Source organism: Lycium ferocissimum, chromosome 5 (genome assembly GCF_029784015.1).
Source record: "Lycium ferocissimum isolate CSIRO_LF1 chromosome 5, AGI_CSIRO_Lferr_CH_V1, whole genome shotgun sequence".
Classification (NCBI taxonomy): Eukaryota; Viridiplantae; Streptophyta; class Magnoliopsida; order Solanales; family Solanaceae; genus Lycium; species Lycium ferocissimum.
In genome coordinates, this window is record NC_081346.1 from 40046941 (window position 1) to 40070808 (window position 23868).

The 23868-nt window shown below is 39.3% G+C and overlaps 1 protein-coding gene across 2 annotated transcripts; it reads left to right on the forward strand.

The window, feature by feature from the left end:
* Positions 1-490: 490 nt before the first annotated feature.
* On the forward strand, positions 491-7566 carry LOC132056800 (homeobox-leucine zipper protein ATHB-14-like). 2 transcript variants are annotated; one of them, XM_059449153.1, is made up of 18 exons: positions 491-1269; positions 2890-3049; positions 3382-3497; positions 3581-3671; positions 3769-3864; positions 3945-4058; positions 4170-4253; positions 4375-4530; positions 4611-4685; positions 4771-4877; positions 5024-5213; positions 5331-5519; positions 5627-5707; positions 5792-5926; positions 6081-6406; positions 6652-6763; positions 6886-7035; positions 7249-7566. In XM_059449153.1, the coding sequence occupies exons 1-18, from the start codon at positions 1052-1054 to the stop codon at positions 7393-7395; spliced, it is 2547 nt and encodes an 848-aa protein (XP_059305136.1). In that variant the 5' UTR covers positions 491-1051; the 3' UTR covers positions 7396-7566. The 2 variants fall into 2 exon arrangements, with proteins under 2 accessions (XP_059305136.1, XP_059305137.1); XM_059449154.1 differs by having other exon boundaries at positions 3385-3497.
* Positions 7567-23868: the final 16302 nt, after the last annotated feature.

Below are 23868 nucleotides of genomic sequence, written 5' to 3' on the forward strand. Positions count from 1 at the left end.
TTAATAGTTTTCCCAATTTATGGGGTTTTTATGTCTATAAGAAAAAATATAATATAAAAAATTTAAATTGCATGTCCAAACATAATTTTATCTCATGATTTCAAATCATGTCCAAACGGCTCCTAGTTCAAGTATTAATAAATGAAATCTCCCGAAAAAGGCTTATGCATTAAGCTTATTATTATTTTCCCCTTTCTTATCACGCCTTCCATGCAGCATGCGGTTTGTCTATACATGCAGCATGGAAGGATGCACCCACCTCCCCCCCCCCCCCCCCGCCCGCCCCGCCCACGTACTGTGTGAATATATAAAAAAAGAAAAGGGAAAATAAACGCAGCCCATGCATCATTACAGCTTGGACAGAGGAGAGAGAAACTTTGACACTGAGCAGAGCTGTACTACATCTATTTTCTTTTTAGCACACAGAGAAAAGTAGGAAAGGGGGTTGGGTATAATACGGGGTCTCAAAAAGCTACCCACATTTGTTGCCAAAAACTGCACCTGTGCTGCTTTTGTTTCTGGAAAGAACAGCCTACTGTTTTCTATTTATTCTCTCTTCAATCTTTTCACTGTTTCACCTCTTTTCTCTACTTTTCAGTCCTATACCTACCTATACACCCAATAGGATATAGTATTTGATCAAATAAAAACTGAATCTTGGAACCGTATCCCTATTGCTACAACACTATATCATGTACTGTAGTATAATACAGTCAATCTTTTTCTTCTCTCTCTCTCTCTCTCTATCTATATGGACAGAGTATTAAATTTGGTGTTTTAACTTTTGGTTTTTTGGTTTCTTTGTGTGTTTTTCTTCTCTTTGTCCTGTGTAGAACACAGTACTTTCCTCTCTCTCTCTCTCTCTAAATTTGAGATAAAGACCCTCCTCTCTTCGTTCTTACCATTAGGGAAAAAAACAAAGTCTTCTTTGAGAGTTACTTGATGAGTGAAAGAGGTGGCTCTCTTGGAGGAGAGAGCCTACCTGTTAATGCAACAACAAAAACCAACCATTAATATTTCTTGTTGAAAAAACATTTAGAGTCTTTTTTTAATGGCCTTGTGTTTGCATAGAGGAGGAGAAAGTAACAAAAACGAGATGGATAATGGAAAGTATGTGAGGTACACACCAGAACAAGTGGAAGCTTTGGAAAGAGTTTATGCTGAATGTCCAAAACCAACTTCTTTAAGGAGGCAACAGCTCATTAGGGAGTGTCCTATTCTCTCTAATATTGAACCTAAACAGATCAAAGTTTGGTTTCAGAACCGAAGGTTAGGACTTTTAATGGTTTTTGTATCTCTTTTTTAAGAGAAAAAAAAAACTGTACTTTTTAAGGTGGAAAATAGTTGTTTTTAATGAATGATATGATATTCACTTTCCGATTTTGTTACATTTACTATACACATTGTTTTTTTTTTTCTCAAATTTGTCTTTTGTTTAGACTTCATATTGAAATTTGGAGAGGATTTTGTTTTGGGAAATATTAATTCTTTTCATTTTCTCTCATTTTAGGACATGAATGGGTCTTTTTGCATCTGTTTTTTTTTTTTTAAGGAAAATAGTTGTTTTTAGTGACCTTTTTTCTTTAAATATGAAAAATGTGAAAGAATGAGCTTTTATGTCTTTTCATCTTGTCTCTCTTTTTTTGAAACTAGGGTCTGTAAATAGAAGATCAAATATACCCTTTTTTTAATTGTGCATTCCCGTGGATGCAAAATTTCTCCAGAAAAAAAATTGTAGCTTTCTAGATTTGGTCATCATTTTTTGGCAAGCTAAATTGCTGAGAGATTTTGTGCATTTGGTTCGTGTGGTCATATGATATTTCAGTTTATTAATGGAATGACTAGAAGAAGAAAAATGTGGGTTGTTTTGGTTCTTTTAGGAATTTTCTGCCTTTTCCTGAAATATGGTGTTCCTTTTCTATGAGCTCCCATTTAGATACTTCTATTTTCTTTTAATAAAACAAGAACTAGCCTTATAATATTATTATTATTTTATTTTTGTTTTCTTCTTTTCTGATTCCTCCTTATTTTAACTCTCATGGACTTTCCCCACCCATAATATAGTTTCAGTCAATTAATGAGCGTTTTCACAATTTAAACTTCTTATATCCTTGTCTGGTTCAAGGTTTCAAAAGCATTTTCACAGCATTGGCAAACTCTTATTTTTCCCTGTTTATATTGTCAATTTTTAAAGGTTGATCCAGTTTTAAAATGATGAGATGCCTGTTTTTTCACCCATTTCTTTGTTCTTTCTTTCTTTCCTGTTTTGCCTATTGGAGCAGACATATACACCTATTACTACTTTTTGGTGACACTGTGCTTTGTATTTTTCCTTTAGTCATAAAAAAATCTGCTTTTGAGTATCTGGTTTAGCTTTAATGGATATTGAAGTGAAATGATAGATATTGAGAATTATCTTTGCCTGACTTACCTGTCAGTGTAAAAAATTGTCTTTCTCTTGAGTTTTGTAGCTATGGGGACTGGGAGGCCTTAATTGCAACAATGAATTATGGCCTTAATTTGTCCTTGATATAACTTAGAAAAATGTATTTGAAACAATCCATAAAATAATTCAAGCGTATGTATCCCCAAGAGAAAACTTTGATTCTAAAAATGCTTTAAAATTTCAGTGTGATCTGTGTTGCATGTTATACCAAGTGTCCCTTATTTGTCTAATAAAGATAGGTATTGACAATTTTTTCTCGACAATTGTCTTCTCTTGAATTCAAACTCATGTCAGAATTACTTTGCAGTCACTCGTTAGCAGAAATGGAAGTTCTTTTAAGTACTTTGATTTTTAGAATACTGTCTGATGTCTTATCCTTTCATTTGGAGCATGTGAATATGCCAATTCTAGTCTTCGAATCAATGTGTTGAAAACCTTTGTAGATGCCGTGAAAAGCAGAGGAAGGAAGCTTCTCGTCTCCAGACTGTTAACAGGAAGCTGAGTGCTATGAACAAGCTGCTAATGGAAGAAAATGACCGATTACAGAAGCAAGTGTCGCAGCTTGTGTATGAGAATGGCTACATGAAACAACAAATCAATACTGTGAGTTGCAAACTTGCTTTACAAACTTGGTAATCCGTGGAGATTCCAGTTCTTTCTCTACATGAGCAAATTGGTCTTCTTTGATTAATAGAACTCAAATAGACTGTAGGTTTTTACTTAACCTATATCTCATTTTGTTAACCTATATCTCATTTTGTCTATGTTAATTAATTTTTTAGGACACTATAACTTAGAATGTTGTTTTGCTGAAGCTTACATGGGCGCATTTAACCTTCTGTCTTGTTTCTATCATTTCACGAAGCAATTCCCATATCTTTATTCTGTGTTGTCCGTTTCTTTTGCTAAAATGAAACTGAAGGTAATTATCGTAGCAGGTTAGCAGCACGACCACAGATACAAGCTGTGAATCTGTGGTCGTGAGTGCTCAGCAGCAAAGAAAAAACCCAACACCTCAGCATCCAGAGAGGGATGCGAATAACCCAGCTGGGTAATCTAATTTTATTTTTTTTAAACATCTATATGGTGTTCTCTAGTTGAAAAACTAATAAACATTTTGTCATGTGTTTTCAGTCTTCTTGCAATAGCTGAGGAGACCCTGGCAGAGTTCCTTGGAAAGGCTACTGGAACTGCTGTCGACTGGGTACAGATGATTGGGATGAAGGTAATTCCTTTAGTTGATTGTGCATCTCTAGTTTCTGACTTGTTCATTACATGTATTCAATTGTTAACTTTCCCCCTCATTCGACTTCCCCATTCAGCCTGGTCCGGATTCTATTGGTATTGTTGCTGTTTCCCGCAACTGCAGTGGGGTAGCAGCACGTGCCTGCGGCCTCGTGAGTCTAGAGCCCACGAAGGTACTTCAGTTGTCTTTCTGGTTATGAGTTTTTATCTTATTTCTAGCCTTGTTTTATCAGCTGTAATTTTTTTTTTCCAGGTCGCTGAGATACTCAAAGATCGTCCTTCTTGGTATCGCGATTGCCGTTGCCTTAATATACTGAGTGTAATCCCTACTGGCAATGGAGGGACAATAGAGCTTATTTACTTGCAGGTTTGTTGCATTCCCCTGCATTAGTTGTTTGTTGGGTTGATACCATGTGAATCACATTTGATTTAGTTCTGTGCTCAATAAATTGGTGTTTGCCATGTGCTTCTTTGTTAGACTTATGCTCCAACTACATTGGCATCTGCTCGTGACTTTTGGACATTGAGATACACTACAAGTTTGGAGGATGGCAGTCTTGTGGTATGTATTAGGCATAATCCAAAATTAATGTTTCTAAGCTCTATTTGCCTATTGTTGCAAAAGCAGGCTATAGCTACAACCTTTCATTTACAATAATTTTTTTCTGGCAAACAAAATGCAGATATGTGAACGATCTCTGACGCCAGCAACTGGTGGCCCAACAGGGCCTCCTGCTACAAGTTTTGTCAGGGCTGAAATGCTACCGAGTGGCTACCTCATAAGGCCTTGTGAGGGTGGGGGCTCAATGATTCACATTGTTGATCATATTGATCTTGATGTAAGTCTGGAAAATGTTGGTCGATTGAAATTTTGATTTCTTTAGATTACTATAGTTGAACATACCCTATCTGTGCGCAGGCTTGGAGTGTCCCTGAGGTTCTGAGGCCACTTTATGAGTCTTCCAAGATCCTTGCTCAGAAGATGACTATGGCTGTAAGGAATTCTTCATTTGTTCGAATGTCTATCTCCGCAATGACAAGGTGATTTAATCGTTAATAAGTCGGAGTTATCTGTACAGGCCTTGCGACACATACGGCAAATTGCACAAGAGACCAGCGGAGAGATCCAATACACAGGGGGCCGCCAACCTGCTGTTTTGAGGGCACTAAGTCAGAGATTATGCAGGTGAGAAGAAAAGCCAATTATTCCGTTAGAGACTTAGAAATAATATATACTGCCTCAACACAGTTGTAATGAAGCTTTTAGAAATGCTATGCTTTCTACCAGTTTCTATTAGTCTCTTCAGAATTTAATCCTTGATATTACTACAGGGGATTTAATGATGCTGTTAATGGATTTGTTGATGATGGTTGGACTATTATGGATAGTGATGGTGTAGAGGATGTAACAATTGCTATAAACTCATCTTCAAGCAAATTCCTTGGTTCACAGTACAACACTTTGTCAATACTCCCTACATTTGGAGGAGTTCTGTGTGCCCGGGCATCTATGCTTCTTCAGGTATGTTCGAATTGATATTTGACTTTAGTTTATGTTAAAAAATAAGAATTAGAATTAATTTTCTAGTTTGTGATTGTGGATATGTTCTAATCTCTTTCTGGTACTTTTGTTATGTAGAATGTTCCCCCTCCTTTGCTTGTTCGTTTTCTTAGGGAGCACCGTTCTGAGTGGGCAGATTATGGGGTTGATGCTTATTCTGCTGCATCTCTTAAAGCCAGTCCATATGCTGTCCCTTGTGCCAGACCAGGTGGCTTCCCAAGTAGCCAGGTCATTTTACCCCTAGCTCAGACTGTGGAGCATGAGGAGGTAACAGTCTTATCATGTTCTACTTAATAATTGTTGCCCTGGTAGATGTTGTCTACATTCCGTGACGGATGAATCATTTTGTGGTTTAACTTTTCCTTTTTATCTAGTTTCTCGAGGTAGTACGTCTAGAGGGTCCTGCTTTCTCTCCAGAGGATATTGCTTTGTCACGGGATATGTACTTGTTACAGGTTGAGAATTCATACACATCTTAAATTGAAATTTGTGTGCTTTTCGACATTTTTGGTTCACTAATTATCTTACTACCATTGCAGTTATGCAGTGGAGTTGATGAGAATGCTGCAGGTGCCTGTGCTCAGCTTGTTTTTGCACCTATTGATGAATCTTTTGGTGATGATGCCCCATTGCTTCCATCTGGCTTCCGTGTCATTCCACTGGAACCTAAATCAGTTCAGTAATATGCGTACATAACGTCTAGCGTTTCAGTCACAAGCTTCTGAATTTTAACTGGTCCAGACAATGGAAAATTCATAGTTAAAGCTTGAAGAGTATGAGGATTAGCTTCGTAGTTTATTCTAAAAGTAAACTAATTTTATGATGCAGGATGTCCCTGCAGCAACTCGGACCTTGGATTTAGCTTCGACTCTTGAAGCTGGAACTGGTGGGACACGTCCAGCTGGTGAAATTGAAGCAAGCAATTACAACCATCGTTCAGTCTTGACAATTGCATTCCAGTTTACTTTTGAGAGTCATTACCGGGATAATGTAGCTGCAATGGCTCGCCAATATGTGCGTAGTATAGTAGGCTCTGTTCAGAGAGTTGCAATGGCCATAGCACCTTCTCGACTCAGCTCTCAGTCGACACCTAAACCCTTCCCTGGTTCACCTGAAGCTGTCACTTTGGCAAGGTGGATTTCCCGGAGCTATAGGTATGGGTTTCAAACGTCCTTTCTGTACTTATGGCATTTTCGTACTAACATGTTTTGCGTCATTACCTGTAAAACTTCATATCAACAATTAACCTGTCATTGTAATGAAGTGGGAAAAAAGAATTACTTTTGACCTCGTATGTACTTAGCTCTTTGAACTTCGAAGACAAGTTGATGATTTGCATGGAACTTGCAGTGACATTGAATGTTTTACCTGGTCTAACTATTTCCCGATTATATTCCAGGGTGCATACTGGAGGAGACCTGTTTCAGGTTGACTCTCAAGCTGGTGATGCTATTCTGAAACAACTCTGGCACCACGGTGATGCAATAATGTGTTGCTCGGTCAAAATGAACGTCAGTAACGCTGCTTCTAAACTTGTTCCGAACCATGAATTAATCAATCCGTAGTATTTATCCAAGGTTCTTTCTAGAGATGAAACAAGATACCTAATTAGTTAATGAACTTGTTAATGCAGGCATCTGCAGTTTTTACATTTGCAAACCAGGCAGGTCTTGACATGCTTGAAACCACCTTGTTAGCTCTTCAGGATATAATGCTTGATAAGATTCTAGATGAATCTGGTCGTAAGGTCCTCCTATCAGAGTTCTCCAAGATCATGCAGCAGGTTAGACTACTTCCATGATATGTTGGTTATATATGTCCTTCAACTTAGCAAAATAGTTCCAACAATAATCAGAAACCTTACAAGTTTTGATTCCGCAAGTGCTAGACCAGTTATTGACTACATGTTATCAACTCGTACAACAAAAGGCTGTAGGTAGTAACTGCTGAATTTGACAAGTCCTGATACTTATCATTGTTACCCTTGTTCTTTTAGGGCTTTGCCTATCTGCCAGCAGGAATATGTGTATCTAGCATGGGGAGACCAGTATCATATGAGCAAGCCATAGCATGGAAGGTTCTCAATGATGATGATTCCAATCACTGCCTAGCTTTCATGTTCATAAACTGGTCTTTTGTTTAAGTTAAAACAGCTAATCTATGTAAGACTTTGGCATTAGCTATCAGACCTTTTAAATTATGTCAGGCACTCTGAATGTTTTTAAGTTAAAGCTTGTATGACTATGTTGACAAGGCTGTGTGGTTGGATCCCAACTCTATATCTATTATAGTATGAAGTGCCATTTCAGTTTTATGTTTTGTCTTTGTCTACAGGTTCCTTATTCTGCTGTCTATTTAATTTTCTTGGATGTATTTAGAAAGCTAAGATTTCAATCATATTAATGTAGCTATCAAGGGTTTCTAACAAATCCTAAAGCAACCAACACTTATCCTTTTCAATTGATAATCATGTTAACAAATTCTTTTCAATTGATAATATAGCTATCGAGGGTTTCTTGTTGGGATTTAATTAATTATTCAAATTCTCTTTTTCTCTTTTTGAAATTAGAATATTTAATATAAGATAATAAGAATAGTAAAAGCGGGGAATTAGAATTTAACAAAAAAATTAATAATATCTCTATTACTTTTTAGGAAAATTGGGGCCCTAAAAAAGTTGATGTTACAGTTCGTAGTTCTGTACGTTGGGTTTTCTTCAAGCATGTATATACGATTAGATGCACTTATCTTATGTTTATGCGGGTTTAAGTTCATATAATAAGTTACACAAGGATTAGAGGGCAAGCGAACCAAGGAAATTAAGTTTGTTGGATCGTGGAGAAAATATGAGAGGCAATTTTGGCCCTACTTGGAGAAAGAGTATCTTTTAGTATATGAGGAGTTTTGGGGTAAAGCAAAAGCCTAAATTGAAGTTCATGAAGTCTAGTTTTCAACGCAACAAACCGTTCGTTAATCGGACATCGGAGTAGAGAGTTATGGGCGTTACAAGTCAGGCCGCCAGAGCAGAAAATTGCTCTTCGCGAACGCGACCACAGGGCCGCGAACGCGAAGAGTGTTAGAGATTAGCCCTACGCGAACGAGCCCTAAGGCTGCGAACGCGAAGGGCAAAGTCTAGGTCGGTGAAAACCGACTCTAGAACTTTATATAAAGGGGATTAACCCCTCATTTCCACTCCAACACACCCCAAACAGATCCCAAACCATCCCCCCGGAAAGTTCTTCTAACTTCCATCCATCAAATTTGATACCAAATCAAGTAAAAATCTCGAAATTCATGTTCGGATAGAGTATAGTTGTGATTATAGTATTGTCTTGCGGTGGATTTCGGCTTGGATTCAAGGTGGATATTGAAGATATTGCTGTTTTAACAAGAATAAGGTATGAATCTCTTTCGATTTACATTAATACCGGTATATTCTTGGAGACAAAATCGTTAAATAACTGTGTAGTAAGTTGGTTAGTTATAGAAGTTGGAAAACAGCGTGTGAGCTGTTTTATGGTACATATTGGTGTTGCAAATGATGTTATTGATGTTGGTATTGTTGTTGTTGTTGGTTGCCGAATTGAGCTTTCGGGCTAGGCATATAAATAGGGGAGATGCTACCCGATTTTCGGCAGGATATAAAATAGTTTGATTTGAAAACTTAGCACAAGTATACTACGATGAGTCTAACGATAGTATGAATCCTCTTAAATGTAGACTTGCGAGCTCGGACGAATAAGTGTAGATAATTGGAGGCTGAACATGTATGATAAGAATTGTCCCTTTCTTTCAAAGGCATGATTCCTATGTTATGATTCCACATATGTTTCCATCCCCTTCCTTACTTCCAAAAGTTAGACGTTCATGATTCTTAAGGAGTTTCTTATGATACCAAAGATGAAATGTTTTCTATGATGATTATGATGACGATGACGATTCCGTGTTTAAAGGTTCCAAGCTTATGATTTCAATGTGAATATGAGAATGTTGGGCTATTTCTTGATTTTCTCAATTTTATTCATTGATGATGACTCTATTTCTAAAGATTCCAAAGTGTCTGAATTGACGCTTTATGAGATTTATGATCTTATTCTATGTTTTCCCTTGATGTTATTCTTCATTGATAGTCTCACCTCATAACGCTAGTTCCTTCAAGGTGAGACATGACGATCATGATTATTCCATAAAGGTGAGCATGCATGATTCCGCCTTAAGAGGCAAACAGCTACAGTTATACTTTCTCCTTATGTTTTCTATATTTCCTTATTATGTTATCATATATGCCTTACATACTCAATACTCTGTTCGTACTGACGTCCTTTCTTGTGGACGTTGCGTTCATGCCCGCAGGTTCAGATAGTAAGCCGAGTGAGCCACACCAGTAGGACCTTTTTCCAGTTCCAGCCAGCAAGCTCCATTAGGACCGGAGCAACAGCCCTTTGGTATGTCTTTTGACATGTACATATATGGGTATGGCAGAGCCTTGTCCTGTCCTTTTTGTAGTCTATATTCCATAGAGGTCACGTAGGCCGGATATATATAGTGGGGGTCGTCATGTGCTTTGTTGTCCCTTAATTTTGTGAACGATATACGGTGACCAAGTTGGTCAACGTTGTCATCCTCGCTAGTATGCTTACATATGCATATCCACATGCATGTTTCTTGGAATTCTGAGATAAGATCGATCGTATAAATGCTACCGCGAACCGTACCAATGGAACATTGGTCAAAATGGGCCACCAAGTTGTTTGGTATAGATCAGATGCAAGCATAGAAGTGCTTGGCCAGTAGTGGTCGGGCACTCGTCATGGCTCATCGGTTTGGGTCGTGACAAAAGTGGTATCAGAGCAGTTCGTCCGGCAGAGTCCTGTTTATGGGTGTGAAGCCGGCCACACTTATAAATAGGAGGCTGCGGGGCATTTAGGAATCAGTGACCTTTCCTTCTATCTTAGATTGTGCGATAGAGCCAGAGTCTAGGAAAGATCACTTCTGACCCTCTTTTCCTGTAGGTAAGCACAAATTGATAGGGATGAAGAGATCGGCTTCAGACAGGGGGGGGGGGGGCAAGAAGGTCCCCAGAGTAGATGCAGGACCACAAGCTCTGGGACCGAGCAGAAGGAGCCTCAGCTGTTCCATTGAGACCGATCCCTCTGAGGACCCCGCGGCGATTCCCCCGGAATTTCTGACTTCTAGAGAGAAGGATCCATCGGAGGACAGTTATGACACGGACCCGTCTGAGGGTTCGTATGGGACACCGGAGGAGGAGATTCCCGAGGGCGATGCACCGCTTCTCCTATGGTAGAGCATTACGTCAGACCAGCTACCCCGGTGAGTGTTACTAATTACTCTAGCCCTCTATCCTGGCCGTCAGTAAACCAGGAGTTGCCGGATTATCCGTATCCCTCGGACTCAGATGAGAGAGATGACGAAGGCCAGACTAGCAGATGGTGGGAAGACAATGATGAAGAGCACACTTCACTTTATAGCCCACCAGATCAGGCTAAGGACCGATCGGCTACAGGTATATGAGTCTTTTACTGGAATTTCCTATGTGTCTGCATTTACTGTAGGTTATTACTTAAGAGCGGCGAGCGAAAATTCTAAAGGGACCAATAACCAAAGTAGTTAGGAGTAACTATGATTAAGATGTTTTGGCCACCATTGGGAATCTTGAAATTAAGGATGGAAAGTAGTTATGTATGCGGATTGATGGATTATTGTCGGGAGTTCTAAAGGTTAAAATGGAATTTGCTTAGTCGGAAGAGTCAGAGGTCATTTCTAATCCGAAGGGAGATGCATTACGAGAATTTATTGGAATCCGTTAGAATTTCAACTTGTTCTAGGTCATGTGATAAAGGTCACACAGTAGGGTGGATGCGATCGTACCAGTACTAGCACACCGGGTCCTATTAGCACTCCAAGGTTAAGCGTGTTGGGGTGAGAGTACTACTAGGATGGGTGACCCCCTAGGAAGTATATTAAGAGTCTTGCAAATTCAGACATAAGAGACAGATGGGAAGCTAGAGTAGCTTAAGGGAAATTGGAGTATGCGGAGTGGTTGGAAACCTCGAAAGAGCGCGAAGGATGAGGCGGACTAGACCGGCAAAGAGAAAGAAGGTGCATCACAGCTCTAGAATTAGGATGAGTTCGAATAGTATTTGGAAATACCTTGCAAGCGAGGCGTTAGCAAACATATATATATATATATGTGTGTGTGTGTGTGTGTGTGTGTGTGTGTGTGTGTGTGTGTGACATCCCATTATGTGGGGCCCCGGGCGGTTGTGTGTCCCAAAAGTTGGAAAGTCGTTGCTATATCGGGGAAAGGAAGGCATTAATCGAACAGGGTAGTGAAAAGTGTAACAAACGAGGGTGAGTGAAGCTTCCAAGAGAGACGACGGGCAAGGCAAGGGACTATTTGAATAAAATTCGAAGGTAGGCATGCGAAAGGGATAAAGTATGGTAGTATGAAATAAAAGATGAATGTGTGGGGTCAGAGAACGGACTTCGATAAGTGGGACTAAAGGGTAGTAACCACAAATAGGGATGTGAAGTAAGAGAGAGAATGATCAGGCCTTGCAACGATACTAAGAGATTTCCAGCTCTCGAGAGGTATATAAAGGGATAAATGTACGTTATCATACTGGCACGATTGCCTCGGAAACGGAGAAGCTTTCCTAAAAGATGATTTAAGAATAGAGCGGATTTGCACGTTTAAAGGAATATTTCATGAACTTCAGGATCAATACTATAAAATAACAAGTGGGGAAGGGCGCTCGAGGAGGAAGGAACTCAAGGAAGGTTGAGAATTAAAGTAGGAAAGGTACACTAATGGGCTGGTCAAAAGGAGAGGAGAGAAGAAGAAGAAGGGAAGAAAAGAAAAATTGAGCAATCACCAAGGACAAGCGAGAGGATAATGAATTAACAAAGCTAACCGGGAGGTAGTACATCAATGACATAGGATGAGAAATACCGAGATTCGATTATAAAGGAAATAAAAGCATGTATGGCAAATATTCATGAGTATGGACTAGCCCTTGGCGGCAGGAAGGAGAAGAAAGAAGAGAGTATATTTGCAAGGATTTCACGACGCGAACGAGAAGTGGCAGAACACTGGAAGAACTACAACGCAGAGGTGGGATGCAAATAAGTAGTCAAGGAAAATTTCGGATAAGTGAGCTAAGTGAATAAAAGGATTGATAGTGGAAGTGGAAGAGTGTAGCATATTAACTCTCAATGATATATTGTAGATGTAAAGTGAAACCGGAAACTCAGAGTAAGAAGAATTTTAGTGATAATAGTTGTGGAGGAAGACGAGGGATAAAAAGAGCAAAGTGTGACCAAACGTTCCGTAAAATGTTGTGATGGATTCCAATGTCCCCATTAACCTATTGATTCGGAAAATGTCCAGTCATAAAGGGTAGAAGTAGAAGGGCCTTAAAGAAGGCAGCGAGAATGGATTGGTAATGCATAAGCGCTTTGTTTAAATGCAAAGCCCTCGATTAGCAGAAAGGAAAATAACTCAAGCTATACGATGATAGAACTCCGGTATTATAAGAGACCAAAAGAGTTAGAGGATCATTAGGGTTGGCCGATGACTACTGATATTCGGGAGTTACTAGTGTATAAGAACACCCTTAAAAAGGGGGAATAGCAGATCTAGTCCTGAAATGAAGTATATCATTGTCAAAAAACCAAAGAAAGAAAAATGTTAGCCTAAAGAGGCCAAAATTCGGGACGTAGTGGCATATCAAGAAAGCATTAAGAGGGAGAAAAAGTGAATTAAAGATAAGTATACCACAAAGCAGGTATGAAAAGGAATTAAAATGGATCAAGAGAATACTTCATGTGGACGTGAGATATGATATTTCTAGACCAGGGAAGTTTGTACCGCACCTAAATAGGCAGCGGCGTATCCTAAAAAGTAATAAAGAGAGTAAGAAAGGTCTCTAAGATAATTTCACAGAGAATGATGGAAAGGATGACGAACCCAAAGGACACTTGGGATGACGACAAGAGGGAATTTTTAGTGCCGGAAGGGATGACAATTGTAGCAAAAGGAGCAACGGTTGGCAGTTTGGCAATTTCCAAAGCGTTGTTCGGCCGTATCACCGGATATTAGGAAACATCTCACGGATCACTAATTATACTGAATATGAGAGCATATACTATTGGAATTATGGGAACCATCAACGTGAAGTTATGCCCAACTAAAACAGTAAGAAGGGCACACTGGAAAGCTAACAGAGAATAACGACTGACGAGGGAATCGCCGGTACAAGGAAATCGAGGATAAATATACTTACGTTGCAAGAAATTCATAATGAAGTAAGAATTTCCATAGCCCTATGCTTCTGGATTTGTATCGCGAGATTTGAGGGAAGGAAGCTAAAGAAAAAGTTTTGGTGGGAGCTCAAAGATGTGATGAGCTATGAAATTAGTTTGAACTTGGATTATAGATTGTTCCAAGCGATATGCACCGAAGAATAATAAAAATGGCGAGGAAGAATTATGTATATACGTATTTTGGATATTGTTATAACTGATCTTGGAAAGGAATTGGAGAGGATAGCTTGAGGAACATAACCATTATATTTACTAGCAATGAAGTGATATTGAACAAACATTTAGGGTGTCAGTGTGAGAACGGCCGTGATAAGGATGTAAAGGATTAGAGAGCCTGACTGATGAACTACAAGGAGTCAATACAATGTGTATCCAAGACCAACGAGTACAAGAAAGGATAGCCCGAGATGGCACTGAAGGAGTAAACGCAAAAAAGACGCCGTATTTGAGAGAGGGAGCTGCCCATTAATAGGTAAACAAGGAGTGAGAAAAAGGGAGTACTTGTAAGATGACGAGTAGTTATGGCATGACAAGTCAAGACTATAATAATGGAAACAGAACGAGAGCGGGATACGAGTTGATACCTGATTATGTACATAAGAACAAAGAGGTGATGAGACGCACAGATGAGTCCAATGAAAGAATTAAGAGAGAACGGGAAGAGACTGATCAATTTATAGCATAAAGATATGGCGATCAGATTCTAAGAGGAAGGCAACCGCTTTATGAAACCAACGGAGATGATGTGGGTTTACATACTATAAAATTCGAGGATGAATGTTTTTAAGGGGGGAAGAATGTTACACCCCGTAGTTCTGTACGTTGAGATTTATAAGTGTTGGTTGCTTTAGGTATGGACTCTAGAGTTTTCTTCAAGGATGTATATACGATTAGATGCACTTATCTTATGTTTATGTGGGTTTAAGGTGTCACGACCCAACCCCGTAGGCCGTGACTAGTGCCCGAGCTGGGCACCCATACGCACTCAATAACCGAAATCAGCATACAAACAATCTATACCGACATAGAGATCATACGTGGTTCCAAACTGTCACATACAAACATATAAACTGCACAAAAGCCGGTAAGGCTGTCATAATATACATAACGTAGCAAAGCATACATACACGCAGCCGACAAGGCTGCCACGGCGGATGGGCCGCCCAAACACAACTTACTCAACGCATCCGAACCAAGCTCGTACATAACCCACATCTATGTCCACGGACCTCTACAAGAACAACGAGAATCATATGACGGGACGGGGCCCCGCCGTACCCCGCGAATACACAAATACATACACAACGGGAGAATATATACCAAAATGTAGGCTCCGGAATAAAGGGAGCTCTCAACGACGGGATAGGTGTCCTAGACGGGCGGATTACCGAATCGTACGTACTGCACACAACTGGCGGGCATAAGACGCGGCCCCGAAAAAATGGGGTCGATACGGAATATGTACCGAGTATGCAAAGCCAAAGATACCGTAAGCAAATCGAGTTATAACCGAACGAAGTACGAGAAAGTAAGTGCATATCCGGATGCCAAAATGCTTAGCTTTCTTTGGAAAACATTTCTGTCTCATACATACGGAAAATCAAACATATCATATGAGCTGACATTAACCGACTGATCATAATCCGGTATCGAAATCACATATACACATACCGCGGTCAAGTACCCAGCGGTCAATATCACACATACATATACCGCGGCCAAGAATCCAGCGGCAACATCACATACCGCGACCAAGAATCCAGCGGCAACATCACATACCGCGGCCAAGAATCCAGCGGCAACATCACATCACATACCGCGGTCAAGAATCCAGCGGTAACACCACATACCGGCCCGGGACTCGGCGAAAAACGTAACAACAGAATGCACGAGCAGAATCATAAGTAGCCAAATATAGTCTAAAACATTTTCAAAGACTTAGTAGGTTAATCGAAACGAACCATCGTTTATAGGCCAAAACAGTAGTCAAATCAGATTTTCGCCCAAACGTCACTCGGGGACATATCAAAATCACATACATAAAATCCTTATTTCGGACTCAACGGACAAATAAGTAATCATACTCGGGGGGTCGGGGGAAGATGGTCATATTGAATTCTTTCAAAAGCCGTCGTAATTTTACGAAGAAGATCGCGGGACTCACGGACGAGCGTCCACTTAATCCGGACCCGCCTACGAAAATCATAGTCATCATATGTTATCGAATCATTATTGCAAACTCGAAAGATATGTAACCTGATCGTACTTGAAATCGGAATAATAGTCATATCATATCCTTTCAAAAATCGTCAAAGTACATAAAGAAAGTCGCGGGGCCCACGGAGGGGTGTCGACCCGAATCGGTCCGGCCTATGGAAAACATAGTCATCATACATCAGGGAATCATTTTTGAGCATATCGAAGCGATCCGGTTCTGTCTGTGAAAGTTACGGACTTTCGTAGTTTTCGGAATCATTTAGGAACAAAATTCTTTTAAAAACCAAACTTTTATGCAACTTTTGAAACTTAGTCATACCAAAGACATAAGGGCCAATATTTCATCTTGTCAAGCATACGAAGACTAAGAAACAAATAAGAATCACAGACATGGTCGGATCGCGAGAGTAGAATTTCCTCGAGGCTCGTATCATAGCCCATTTACGACTAAGGCATGCCAAAAGAAGGAAGGGTTGCGCTTTACATACCTTGAACGCTTCCAAAGCTACTCCAAACTCAAGCTAACCTCAACCTACGCCTCGGGCTGCCCAAGGTCTACAAACAATTCATAATATGCCAACCATTAGCGATAAACATTTGGGCATTTAATTCCACATTAGCCCTTAATTCTACAGAAATTTGGGCAGCATTTCTCCTGTAAATAGACCAACCCCGAGAATTTAACTCGGCCAAAATCAACAACAACAACAACAACAACCAACCTAGCAACATTAATAATCAATCCGGAAGGCAATACATCATTAATAACTCTCTTTTCCATCATTCAACAACTTTCAATATATTCAATTCAACGGCTTACATTCAAGCCAACATCAACGCTCATACATTCCAAAACTAACCCGAACCCATACCAACAACATTCAAGAACATCTTAAACAATTTATACAATATTTCCAACAATCCAATAATTGCTCCAATCTACCCGAATTTGTCTCCAAACCCGAAAACAACATGATTCTTTCCTTCCAAATTCATGAATTACACTAATAATCCACACATTAACAATGCAATCCTCATAAATACAAAATCACATAAATTTCCAAATCATCCCATAACTAACATAACATTACTTTGAGTCATTAAACTTGCATTTTTCCTCCTAGAATCCATAACGACGACAACGGAAATACTAACGACAATTCGTTCATTCTCAATCCACACAAAGGGGCCCTATTCGGCCAACACCACTTTCACACATAAAGATGATTTTCATTCTTTTCTTCACACTACAACAACTAACATACTACATAGAACTTAATTCATCACATAAACACAACACAACATACACACACCTCACACGGCCAAACCTCCTACACATGGCCTCAATTCCAACTTACTATACTTCATGATTTTCATCCATTTTAACATACTACAACATACATACAACCTTTATAACACATAAAACATGATAAATTCTTACCTTACTTCTTCCACTTCACAAGAGGCTAGGGTTTGCAATAATGAAAACTAGCGGGTTGATCGCTTCAACAACACTTCCACGCTACTTAGGGACCTCCAATTAGTGGTTTTGTAGCAAGGAAATATTTTTGGGAAGGCTCAAATTGATCTTCAATTTTTTTGTTCTTGGCCGAGAGTCACCTTTTGTGGTGCTTCAACTTCTTGATATTTTTCTAAGTGTTGGATGATGAAAATGAGTTGGTAGTCATCTTTTGAACTAATGCAAGACTTATACAAGTGTCCCCTTGGCCCACACAAGTGTTGGACCAATTAAAATTGTCCACAAATTGTGTGGGCCTTCCTCCAAGCCACACGGCCAAATGCATGAAAAATGCATGATTTTCAAGTTCCACTAATTTCATTTTTGGTCCCAAATTTTCTAAGTGTTCCATGCAAACAAATTCATGAACAACTTATATCTCAAAATAAAATCGAAGGTCCAAAGTCTCGACTTTGCATCCCGAAATGGTTTTGTCCTTAACTTATCATAATTAATCCGGATTGTTCCAATGTACAAAAATACGGGATATAACATAAGGTCATATAATAAGTTACGGAAGGATTGGAGGGCAAGTGAACCAAGGAAATTAAGTTTGTTGGATCTTGGAGAAAATATGAAGGGAAATTTTTGCCCTACTTGGAGAAAGAATATCTTTTAGTAGATGAGGAGTTTTGGGGTAAAGCAAAAGCCTAAATTGAAGTTCATGAAGTCTAGTTTCCAACGCAACAAACTGTTCGTCAATCGAACATCGGAGTAGAGAGTTATGGGCGTTAAATGTCAGGCCACTAGAGCAGAAAATTGCTCTTCACGATCGCGACCACAGGGCCACGAACGCGAAGAGTGTTAGAGATTAACCCTTCACGACCACGACCCAAGGCCGCGAACGCGAAGGGCAAAGTCTAGGTCGGTGAAAACCAACTCTAGAACTTTATATAAAGGGGATTAACCCCTCATTTCCACTCTAACACACCTCAAACAGATCCCAAACCCCTGGAAAGTTCTTCTAACTTCTACCCATCAAATTTGATACTAAATCAAGTAAAAATCTCGGAATTCATGTTCGGATAGAGTATAGTTGTGACTATAGTATCGTCTTGCGGTGGATTTCGGCTTGGATTCAAGGTGGATATTGAAGATATTGTTGTTTTAACAAGAATAAGGTATGAATCTCTTTCGATTTACATTAATACCGATTTATTCTCGGAGACAAAGTCATTAAATAACCGTGTAGTAAGTTGGTTAGTTATGAAAGTTGTAAAACAACGTGTGGGCTGTTTTATGGTACATATTGGTGTTGGAAATGATGTTATTGATGTTGGTATTATTGTTGTTATTGTTGGTTGCTGAATTGAGATTTCGGGCTAGACATATAAACAGGGGAGATGCTGCCCGATTTTCGGCATGATATAAAATAGTTTGATTTGAAAACTTAGCACAAGTATACTACGATGAGTCTAACGATATTGTGAATCCTCTTAAATGTAGACTTGCGAGCTCGGACAAATAAGTGTAGATAATTGGAGGCTGAACAGGTATGTTAAGGCTCGTCCCTTTCTTTCAAAGGCATGATTCCTATGTTATGATTCCACATATGTTTCCATTCCCTTCCTTACTTCCAAAAGTTAGACGTTCATGATTCTTAAGAAGTTTCTTATGATACCAAAGATGAGATGTTTTCTAAGATGATTATGATGACGATGACTATTTCGTGTTTAAAGGTCCCAAGCTTATGATTTCAATGTGAATATGAGAATGTTGAGCTATTTCTTTATTTTGTCAATTTTATTCATTGATGATGACTCTATTTCTAAAGATTCCAAAGTGTATGAATTGACGCTTTATGAGATTTATGATCTTATTCTATGTTTTCCCTTGATGTTATTCTTCATTGATAGTCTCACCTCATAACGCTAGTTCCTTCAAGGTGAGACATGACGATCATGATTATTCCATAATACAATCGGAGGTTACCGACCTTACGTCACTCCGATAGAGTTACAGTTTTTATTTGAGCTCCTATGCATGCTCCATGATAAGTATATGATGATGATTACACCGTGCCTAGATGGCCGGGCAGCACCACTATGGTGGGCGGCTATGGATAATGATGGTAACACCGTGCCTATATGGCCGGGCAGCACCGCTAAGGCGGGCGGCTTATACACCGTGTCTATATGGCACGGGCAGCATCACTAGTGGGCGGCGTGAGATGATTATCCCGGACGCGGGCTAATGATGTTATTTGATTCAGACAGTTTATGTATGTATGTGTAATATGTTTAAAAGGTAAAGGTGAGCATGCATGATTCCGCCTTAAGAGGCAAGCAGTTACAGTTATACTTTCTTCTTATGTCTTCTATATTTCCTTATTATGTTATCATATATGCCTTACATACTCAGTACTCTATTTGTACTGACGTCCTTTCTTGTGGACGCTATGTTCATGCCCGCAGGTTCAGATAGCCAGCCGAGTGAGCCAGACCAGTAGGACCTTTTTCCAGTTCCAGCTAGCAAGCTCCATTTGGACCGGAGCAACATCCCTTTGGTATGCCTTTTGACATGTACATATATGGGTATGGCAGGGCCTTGTCTTGTCCTTTTTATAGTCTATATTCCATAGAGGTCTGTAGACAGTGTATATATAGTGGGGGTCGTCATGTGCTTTTAGTTGTCCCTTAATTTGTGAACAGTATATACAGTGATCAAGTTGGTCTGCGTTGTCATCCTTTACTAACTACTATTAGCTAACTAACTAACTAAATCCTTAATTGTACATTAATTAGTTAATTAATTCCTGTGGGACCCTACAATTCTAGTAATTTGTTTGGCCAAGCTTCTAGAAAGTCAAAATCATCTTTTAAGATTTGAGGTGTTTGGCCAAAATTCAAAAGTGCTTTTGAGCAACAGTAGAAGCAATTTTCCCGAAAAGTAGAAGTAGAAGCAGAAAATTAATTTTCATGACAAAATTATCTTTACCGATGTAGCGATCTGTTTGGTCATTATAGAAATTTTACTCTTTTACAGAAAATATCCTCCTTATAAATTCTCTACTAGGTCATTTGACTCGCGGGGACGAGTGATGGTGTTCCCTAGGCGATCGGGTGAGAGTTGGTTGGGAATGTTGGGTTGGATCGGATTTAGTGAGAATTCTATTTTTTCCTTCAGGTGCACCGCACCTGTGAACTGTGGGCCGTACCTACGTGCCCGTATCTGCGAAATTTTCAGAGTTAAGTAAGCTCGCATCTACAGAGTATTTTCTGCAGGTGCGGAGTTGCATCTGCGCAAATCACTGGGCAAACCAGATATTTATTCTCTCATTTCAGGATTGCACCTCATTTTCACCCACCTAAAATTCTAGAGCTCATTTTGGAGGAAATTTCAGAGGGTTCCATTGTTCCTTGGTGAGGGAAGTCCTAATCCATAGTTCATTACTCCCTAATCCTTCCTATTCCATTAGTTATTAATTCATGCTATGGGGTTAGTAGTTGGGGGTTTTAACCCTAACCTAGGGATTGAGAGTATATTGAATTTAGTGGCTAAATCTTGTTGGGTTTTGAGTGAGTTTTGATGCTTTAACTTGTTTTAAACCTTGGGTAAACTAATTCTAGCTCAAATTTACAAATTTAATCCAAATTTTAGATGATTTGACTTAGGGTTTTAGCACACTTGGGGATTTGGGGTAAATAATGATGTTAAGGCTCAATAGTGATTAGAAAAGGTTGATAATTAAGATTTGGAATAATTAGACTATGGGTAGGGTGAATTTTACCTAGAAGTTTTGATTTTGCCCTTGTGGGCCCGAGGTCACTTTTGGAGTGATGTTTGGGAGTTCTGCTTAGAAGTATGGCGTTATGGATGTCCTTAGATTCGTTCTCTAACGTAGAATACTTATTTGATTAGACCTTGCTCATTGGAGGCATTTCAAAAGGGAAAAAGCTCAAGATTGTTCGGCTTCGAGGTAGGTTACGACTTACTTTTGTTTAGACTCTGATTAGACAATCGTATGTAGATGGTAGTTACTGATGGGGAAAGCATGATAGTCCTTCGGGCATGGTGGTGGTGATAAATCCACTAGTTTGGCATAGATGTTGATTATTTGGCTTGCCACCAAGTTTGCTATTAACTTGTATTTGTTAAGAGATTGTGTTAGTGACATGATATCTCACTTGCTGTATAGAAAGGTATTGATGATCTGAGCCGTATTTGGCATTCATGATTTGTATATTTTGGTTCTATGATCTGTAATGTTGTTGAATTGATCTTCTAGCCTTGGCATATGATTTCTGATTCTGAGAAATTGCGGTGTTGTTGATTTGAATCGATGCATGGCATACATCTATTACTCCATATGTCAGTTGATATGACTGTGATTGAAATGATGATAAGTGAGAGCGTGTAGCGTCTGAGGTCTTTGCCAGTGAGCAAATGAGTACTCGTGGTCGGAGGTCATTTACCGGAGCGAGAGAGTGCTTGTGTCCGAGGTCATTTGCTGGAACGAGGGTACATAGACTTTGCGGGTGGCCCATTGGTCATGACTTTGAGGCATTGCCCTTAGCATGTGTGTACGGTACGGAGAGGAGGCCTGGGGGGCATTGAATTTCATTGCATTGCATCCCACGTCATTGCATGATACATTCTCTCATGGATTCTTGGTGGATGGCTTAATTGAGTTATTACTCGCTTGTAAGTTTTTTTTTTATTTAGAAACTTGACAGGCTTGAGGATCAGAGATCACACTTAGGCCTATGATCTATGAATATTGAGACTTATTGTGCCGTATATTGTTGTGAACTGTTATCCGAACATGCTCAGTGACTGTACTTGTTCGCTTATCTGCTCTACTTATTGATTTCTTCTTTTAATATGCGTGATCTAATCGTTGTCGGCCTATGATACCTACGAGTATTAGTATTGTGCTCATGATACTCTTGTTCAACTCCTTATGGAGTGCAGAGTTGATACAAGTTCATGTTCGAGACCTCGCGACTGATTCCGGGGCATTTATCTGAGATGTTTGGGTGAGCTATTAGACGGTCCTGTAGCCCAGAGTCTCTCCTTAAGCTTTCTGTTTATTTCTTATCCATAGACAGAAGTTGTATTCAGTATTGAGTCTGTACTTTATTTTCAAACTGTATATTTCATCTAGAAGCTCTTGTACAAGTTAAGACCAGGTTTTGGGAATTTTATTGATTAAAGTTTTTCTTCCGCACTTGTTTATGTTAATACGTTGTTGATTAGTGTTTTAGTGTATTCAATTTCCGCACATGTTTCTTAAAAGATGTAAACGACTTGGGGATAGTTAGGTGTCATCATGACCCGTGAATTGTGTCGTGACAACAAAAAATTTATATTACCAAACTATTTCCCGATTAATTTAACCCATATATATCTCAAATACTAATACAACTCTCTTCTCATCTTTCTCTGTTGCTTTTATTAAATTTACTGGTTTGGTGTACGCACTTTGTGTGTGACCAAAGTGCGTACCTCACTTGTCAACAAACATTAAGAAAAAAATTGACTTAGCTTTGAACTTCGTTGTTAATCCATCACTAAATTTCTTGTAGCTAACAGTATACAAATACTATTTTCAAAATATAGTTTTTAGTTATATAATAAAAGTTAAAGAAAAAGTGTAAAATTATGAAAAAGATGGGCATAACTTCCTTTAGATTGATTACCAAAAAGAAGGGAAAATGTCTAAAGTACACCCTAACCTTTGCCCAGATTTGCTGTAACACACTTAACCTTTACGGGGGTCCTATTACCTAGGGGTGGGCATAATTACCGAAAACCGAAAAACCGGACCGAACCGAATTAATTCGGTTTTTCGGTGTTCGGGTTTTCGGTTCGGGTTCGGTTTCTATTTTTAAAAATTTCGGAATTCGGTTCGGTGTTCGGGGTTTAGTATTCGGGTTTTCGGGTTTTCGGTTTAAACCGAAATATTATATATTAGCCCAAAAATCAAATAGCCCAAACCTACGCCCATTAAATGTAAGCCCAAAATAAATAAAATCCAAGCCCACTTTCATTATTTTGTATCAAATATCAATCATCGCATTTCTCATTTCAAAGATCAAAGTTCTAACCTAACCTAACGTATCCTATATTCCTATTCCTAATTTAATTTTCAGATCTTCACTCACTCCTTCATTGTCTCGTAGACCGAGCTTCAAACTTCGCAGCTTCACTTTTCGCCTTTCATGACTCCGGCGGCGCCGCTCTTCCAATCTCGGCGGCGGCTTCTCTTCCAATCTCGGCGGCGACTTCTCTTCCGGTTCGGCGGGGACGAAAGTAAGTATTTCTCTCTCTCCTCCTAATCTCTCCTCATCCGTTCCAACTGCTCCTATAATGGCACCTTAAAGTAGGAATTGTCAAATTTCAACCACCGGACAAAAGCCCATGATTGTCCTCCGGGTTTCCGGTCCATTTTTCGCAATGCAGACAAATCAAATTTCAAAAAATTGGATTTGTTAATATCCAAGAAACATAAGTGGATCATTGCACGAGGCTAAAGCAGCAGATATCCGGTTTTTATAAAGATTTGTATAAGAAACAAAAGCACCAAGATAA